This window comes from Poecilia latipinna, unplaced genomic scaffold, assembly GCF_001443285.1.
Source record: "Poecilia latipinna isolate Pla-1442-1.1 unplaced genomic scaffold, P_latipinna-1.0 Scaffold12, whole genome shotgun sequence".
Taxonomy (NCBI): Eukaryota; Metazoa; Chordata; class Actinopteri; order Cyprinodontiformes; family Poeciliidae; genus Poecilia; species Poecilia latipinna.
Genome location: NW_015112628.1, coordinates 270295 through 277584, shown reverse-complemented (window position 1 = coordinate 277584; position 7290 = coordinate 270295). Strand labels below are relative to the sequence as shown.

General features: G+C 38.7%; 2 protein-coding genes across 2 annotated transcripts in view; both read left to right on the top strand.

Moving 5' to 3' along the window:
- The first annotated feature begins 1379 nt into the window (after positions 1-1379).
- Positions 1380-5161, top strand: LOC106946375 (regulator of G-protein signaling 21-like). The gene is made up of 4 exons (XM_015030654.1): positions 1380-1821; positions 2609-2670; positions 2764-2930; positions 4014-5161. The coding sequence occupies exons 1-4, from the start codon at positions 1769-1771 to the stop codon at positions 4278-4280; spliced, it is 549 nt and encodes a 182-aa protein (XP_014886140.1). The 5' UTR covers positions 1380-1768; the 3' UTR covers positions 4281-5161.
- Positions 5162-5965: 804 nt separating this feature from the next.
- Positions 5966-7290, top strand: part of ro60 (Ro60, Y RNA binding protein) — a 17111-nt gene continuing 15786 nt past the window's right edge. The window contains exon 1 of the mRNA XM_015030434.1: positions 5966-6084. The gene's annotated coding sequence lies outside the window, so the exon portion shown is untranslated. The remainder of the gene's footprint in view (positions 6085-7290) is intronic.

Here is a 7290-nt window from a genome sequence, read left to right as displayed (position 1 = left end):
ATGTTCATGACAGATGTTATGTGATGTTTATGACAGCGTCATGTCAGTCTTATGCACACCCTGCTAAATAAAGTGTCACCAAATACACTATGGTCAATAAAGGAAACCGTAAAAGTAGAATTTAAATCCAAACTGACCTTAGTCAAGGCATTTACAAACTTTCTTGTTTTGCCTTGTGGGTTCTGAACCAACGTATTGTACCTGGTGGTGGCGCCGTCACGAGTTCAGGCCATAAAATGTCCCGCTAGATAAAATGAGTCAAGGCTCAAGGTGAGCCAGGAATTCAGCTTTGTTTCTCTTGAACTGCTCCAGCGGGTGGCTGGACCAGATGAATGAGTTTGACATCGTCTCCTGAGCCAGATGGTTTCCAAAGAAAATAAACCGAAGGTGAGAGAGTTCACAACAAACTGCAGTCTGCAAGGAAAAAGATGTGAATGACCAATGAATACTGCTGTCATACGGAGTCAGCGCTGTGTGACGTACGCATCTAGATTTTCCAGACACATCACTTCATATTGATGACATGAAATGATCATCAATGACTTCGACTAGTCCTTTCTCTGACCAGGCAGATATGGACAGAGTGGCCAAATTAAGAAAGGGTGGTGATATTTCCGAGTAGCATTAGTCAAGGCGTGATGTAGTAAAATTACTTTTAAAAGTTTTTTAGGGTTTTTTCAGATGTTGCTAAGTTAAACATAACTTTCTACCACCCACCTCTGAATTACACTCTATTTTGTTTTTGGGTGACAAAGCATTGAATAGTTTTCAGGAAATATGAACTTTAATCCTTTACAGTTCTAAAGGAAAACAAAATTTATTTTCAAGATGCTTCTGATAAAATGTTTTGCATTAAATTCAGTCATCTACTGTGAATAAAAAGACAGTTTGGCCAATGACTTTTTGGTTGTGTTGTGTTTTGTTTGTTTTCACTTCTTTGCCATCCAGACTGCTGCTTCCTGGGTAAGTATGAAGTTTCCAAGTGGAAATGAATGCATCGTTTTTAAGTCAAATATTTTCGGATCACTTGGATTTCCCGACACCACAAACTCACAGGATCTGTGGAAGGCACTCAATCCTGCCTTTTTGTCTCGGCCGCTGTAGTTTGAATGACGAATAGAAAAGCACATAAGGGCCACATTTCCACACAAGCTAACGGCCTCGGACATTTTGAATGTCTGTTTAAAACCTGGCTATGATCCACCACCAGCACAAAATGAGAATACAAAATGCCCAGTCTTGCGTGATAGCGAGCGGATGTCTGAAGCAACTCAAATTCAATTCTTTGAAATTGTTTGACATAAGAAAAACAAAAAATACAAAAAAAAAACTGAAAGAGGCTGGTGGAATTTCGAGAAAAAATGCAACCTGACACTAAAAATAGCACAGACCTGAAAGGTAAGTCAATTGACACAGATGCCTATCAACCAGATTATGTTTGTGACAATGAGGAGTGTGGTGGGTGTGTGACAAGGTGTGTTCTAAAATTAAACCACAAGAAAGAGCAGATGCTTAGTTCCATGCATTCATGTGGCTCCTTCAAGGCAGGTAACAAAGGGATATCATGCTGAAACCAATAATCTAACAAGACATGCGCTTGCACGATGCTCTGGGTCTAGTTACTCAGTCAGCGGACTGAAAGTAGGGATCCTTTGGGGAGCGATAAAGATCCGAGATCTGACAGGATGTTGGAGTGATTCTTCAGAGGACTGAGCCGCATCATGCACACCCTGAGGATCGTTCACTTCTGAGGTAATTCAGTTCAACAATGTATGGATTTCTAAAGAAGTCTAAAGCAGCCGTGAAGGACACGATGAAAATGTAAGTGCATTTTACTTGGAGCGCTTTAAGGCTGATTATTGCGCCTTCATACTCTTGCGTGGTTATTTTTGTCCACAGTCCAGCTAAAATAAAACTTGTTTACAGCTGCAAATGTTAAAATGAGATTTTTTTTATTATTTTGATTTGTAATATATTTACTATTTGAAATTTGTTGTAAGTTAGAAAAGAAACTATTTTATTTCTACTTTCAGATTTTAAAACAAATTCAAACTTGAAGACCTTTGCAGAACCAGAATACCGGTAGATAGGACACAAAACTTTTAGCATGTGAGAAACAATTTTCAAACTGAACGGGCCACAATTTTTTTTATTTTTTTTTTGTTTTACTTACAACAAATATTGCAAATAAAGACTTTGGGGTTAAAAATCTTACAAGGAGCAGTAAGAACTGGTTTTGAGTCACTCTTCATTCAAAAACACTAAGTGTGCAAGATAGATGTGATCAAGCCTGCTTTTGAATAAAAAGTTACTGAATGTTTCTGCTCCTTTTTACTATTATGTACATTACGTTGTACCAAAAATGTTCAATTTCAAGATTTCAATTTGTTGGTAAACATTTTGTAATTTGTGCTAGGCACCTAGGAAAACTCTGATTTGGACATATTACATTGAGATTTCCATAAATCCATTACCATTGATGCAGATCTGCTGTTGTTTTGCCTTTTTTTGTTTGTTTTTTTTTTTTTTACTATTATTGTGTAATGCTGCTTTTCTGTAAAATGGGCACACATTCAAAATAAACGCCCCTCTCTCTCCTTTTTTGCAGACAGGAAACGGATGAAACAAACCCGTGGGGAGACTCTCTTGAGACGGTCCTTTCCCAGAAAAGTAATTTCCTTCTGCTTTCAGGCAGTTCAGAACCAATGTCATGGTTGGCTACTGCCATCTTCATAATGCAGCTATGTTCTTTTCTGTAAAAAGGCGGGCGGAGTGCATTTCGGGATTTCCTAAAGTTGGAGTTCTGTGAGGAAAACCTGGAATTCTGGCTCGCCTGTAAGGAGTATCGGTCGTTTGACTGTCTGGAGGAGCGGACGCAGATAGCGGCGAGTATTTATGAAGAGTTCATCAGGGAGGGATCCCCCAAACAGGTGAGGATAGTTCATCTGATGTGGACTCATGCAACCAAATGTATAGTTAACTTTTAAGTTTTAGTTAGCTAAAGGTACAACAAAGATCAACATTGTTTACTTGGGTTACATTCAATAGTCAATCATGGCTAAAATTATTCATAATTTTCCATTTCTTTTTCCAAATAAAATTCTGAAAACTGTGGCATGTCGATGTGAGGGTCGGTACTTTGTAGCATCACCTTTAGCTGGAATTAAAACTGCTAGTCTTATTGGTTCTCAAGCAGCTTTGGATGTCAACCAACCTGTTGGGACTTTTCAGCCTTTTACAGGTTTCCTTTCTAGGCGTCCAATTTTGGTTTTGTTCAACCATCTTCTATTTGTTCCGTGTATCTCCTACTTTCTTTGTGATAAGCTGTGTGTGGATTTCTGCAGCTCCTTCAGAGTTGCTGCTTCTCTGATTAATGTTTTCCTTGGCCAGCTTTACCTTTTCGTTGGACGGCCATGTCTTAGTAGGTTTGAAGTTGTGCTGTCCTCATTCCATTCAGAGTTGGTGGATACTGTTTTGAACTACTGCTTTAAACTTTCCCATTAGTAATGGCAAAGTAATGGGCTGTTACATTGCCATGATGTTCTCTAACAAACCTCTGAGGCCTTCATAGAACATCGGGAGGTTAAACTATGCTAATTAGTGATCTCTGAAGACATTGGATGGATTAAAGACTGGATGGATTAAAGTAAAGGGTGGTAATTAATTATTGAAAGAGTAAAAAAATGAAAGTAAAGAAACCCCTAATTAAATGTTACTCTTAAGGTGTACTCATACCAGCCCTGTAGATTGGGCATAAAATAATCCAACTGACACTATGAAGATTTTTGGAAATTCTTCTGTTCGCTGATTGGTTGCAAAACTCAATGGGAGAAACTCCACTGAAGGGAGATGAGAATCAAACAAAATTGTGTTGGAAATTTTGTGTTGGTCTGTCACATTAAATGCTCATAAAATACTGGTTGGTAAAAGGTCATGCATTGTAAGCACAAAGTGAAGTGAGACATCTTTTGCAGTTTCTGCAGCTTTATGTAACTGTTGTGCTGTTTCTGCAGGTGAATCTGGATTCCTATACGAGAGAAACGATCAGACAGAGTCTGGAAGAGCCGGGGTCGTCCTGCTTCGCCATGGCAGAGAGGAAAATCTTCATCCTGATGGAGAACTGCTCCTTCCCACGCTTTACCGAAACGGAGCCGTACAAGCTCTTTCTTAACTCCATTTCGAAACAGAGAGATCTTAAGAAAAAACGCATGGCGATGAGAATAAAGAGCCCTGTGGAGGATTTCAAAGTGAACCCTCTGCTCCTGGTGAGCAAGGACTGACTCAGTGTGTGCTGCCGAGAGTCTGAAGTGTTGCCCAGACAGACTGACGAAGGGCTGCGGGTCAAAGTGCTGCACAGGCACTTCCTCATCCCACAAAGCTTCACAGCAGATTTCTGTTAGACAAGAGAGAGAGACAGACAGAGAGAGCTGTGAAAATGACACAGAAACGAGTCAGCAGCAGGGCTAAGGTTCTTGCTTTTACTGTGCAGCTTCTGGTTGGGACAGCTTTGAAAGTAAATCTGTTTTTTTTTTTATTGGTCTGCAAAAGTGACTTGTAATGAAATGTATTTTGTACGTTTGGACTGTAGCAGTATTTGTCAAAATGTGAAATCATCCTGTCATGTAGGCATCATGTAGCACATGGATTATTTCATGATAAATCACGTGATTTTTTTTTACAGCACCAGCTGCGTGGAGGTAACAAAAGTGCACCCTTCATGCTGCATCTGGTGCGCTACTGCCACCCAGTGGCCGGAGCGCAATACTGCAGTGGAGGTTAACCATACTTACGATCAGAGTAAAGTTTTCTGTATCAACTTTTGTATATAAAAAAAACTCACATTATTCACATTTCTTTCTTTCAGTTTCAGTATTTTTTTCTTGTTGCCTTTAATTTTTTTAATGTACAACCTGATTCCATAACTTGTTTTATTACTCATGTTGATATTAAAACAATGACTTCACATTTAAAAGTTTGATGAGAGAAATAATATGTCAGAGATTAATTTATTGTCTTTAAAACTAAACATTTACATACCAAATGACTTTTTCAGGCCTACCAGGCCAAATCTGAGGTACCCAGACAAATCAACTTTAATTGATCTTTTTATAAATCAACATTGTGAATTATTGTAAATGAGACATGAAACAGACTTTTTTTTGCAGATGATTTTTATTTTTATCTATTTCACCTGTAAGAAGCTGGAAAAGACTTCAAACAGGAGCAGAGCTTCACCTTCCAGCAGGATGATGGAACACAATGATTAGATCCAAGTATATTCATGTGTTGTCCTGGTCAAAGTCCACATCTGAATCCAATTGAGAATGAGTGGCAAGAATAGAGAAAATGTTGTTTACAGATACTTTTGCATCCACTTTTAGGTTACACTTAAGTTTTGTAGGTAGCCTGGTAAAAACTAGCCATTTCTATGCTTGGTTTAATAAAGAAGGTCTGGTCTCTGGGCTACTGAGAAACGATTGCTTGCTGGAGGCATGGACTCTGTTTAAAGTTTAAAATTTTACCCAATCGCTAATGTTTAATTGTGACATATGTAATGCGCCAGTTCGACGCTATAAAGCTTACCAGAAATTACCTGAGCTGTAAATAACCATCCTCCACTGAGAAGAGAAAAGTTTCAAGCTGAACAAGGCTGTTAATGTTAATTCAATATTTGGAGGCGTAGTCAACACAAACTATTTTATTTTATTTTATTTTTTAGCATTAGTGGTTATGTGTTGAGATATGGGGTTATTTATGTTTTTGCTAAAGGCATGGCTATGAATTTACTTGTAATGTTTATTGTTTGGGTTGGGGATAAATGTGGTGACTAAAATGAATGAAAGTCAATACAAAGTCCTAATAAAGGCAGAAGTATGAAGTTATGCGTGTGGGAGAGAGAAAGAAAGAAAGCGAGAGGGAGAGGCAGAGCGACAGATAACATGGTGTGTAGTGTAGTGTGTGACAGTATCCCAGCATCCACTGCGCCCCACCCTCGTTCCCCCCGATTACGTCACTGCCAACCGGAGGGCAGGCCTCGCTCCATCAGGCTGCATCAAAACTTTCGCACTGTGCAAATATCTCGCGGTAAGTATTTATTCAGAATTTATTGCTAATTAGTGTTATTTTTAAATACCAGCATCATACGTCAGCCGTTAAATCGACAGTGTTGTTGGAAGGCGACCAGCCTCCTGCTAGCTCCGCTCGCCGGAGTCCAGGTGGATGAAAAGTGCTCAGATTTATCTGATAGTTTGGGCTAAAGGAGACAGTGGCTAAAAGCGCTCGGCTCTTTTGTTATGCTTTTATGAGTAGGTGGGATATGTATCGCGACATAACTACTGTAAACAGCAGTTTCGTACATTTACGAGCTTATAATTATTAGTATTTTATTTATTTATTTATTTATTTTACATCTGAACCAACAAAACCAGCAGAGCAAAGCTTCGGTTCTCTGGTGCCTGGTTAACTAGTTTAGTTACTAAAGCTGGAACTGGGAATGTTAGCTTAGCATAGATTCATATGCTAGTTAGCAGGGTGGGATCTCTGAAGTTGACAACTTTGGAACAGCGAAGCCTTCACACATCTCCGGTGTGTGGGTCGGAGTGGCTCCTCGCTGTGGTTTGTGTATCATCATGTCTTCTAATCGGCTTTAATCTATTTCCGTCAGGGCACGGAGGCAGCGAGGAAACGATGCTAGTATGTAAAAGTCAGTGTTGACCTGCATATATCTGCTGGGTCTGATCTCTGCACAATCCCGGAATGTGGCAGCACCGGCTATTTAGCAGGATGGATACACTCTTGTTTTTCACCCTGCCACACACACACACACACACACACACACACACACACACACACACACACACACACATATACATACAACGAGAAAGTAAATGAATATTTCCACATGTGATTGGTAGAGATGCACCAGTTATTTCCCCTGAGTAAAATTACATATATGTTATTGCTACTCATCAATTCCTTAAAAAATCTGCAATTATTTTGGTTCTACACATCAACCAACAGCATGGACTATTTTTTTAAAAAAGTTTTAATAAAAATCACATAAAGGTTACAGACAAATGTTTTATGCATATTATTGTAATATTTTAATTCCTTTATTTTCTGTTGGATTCAGTTATTTCCTCTGAAAAAAGTTACTAAAGCACATTTGTTTTTCCCTTGATGTGTTAAACAATTAGACCTTAGTAGAAAAATCAGAAAATTGGCAAAAAAAAAAAAAAAAAAAAAAAAAAAAAAAAAAAAGGAAAATTTGCCCTGAAATGGGCCCTCAAA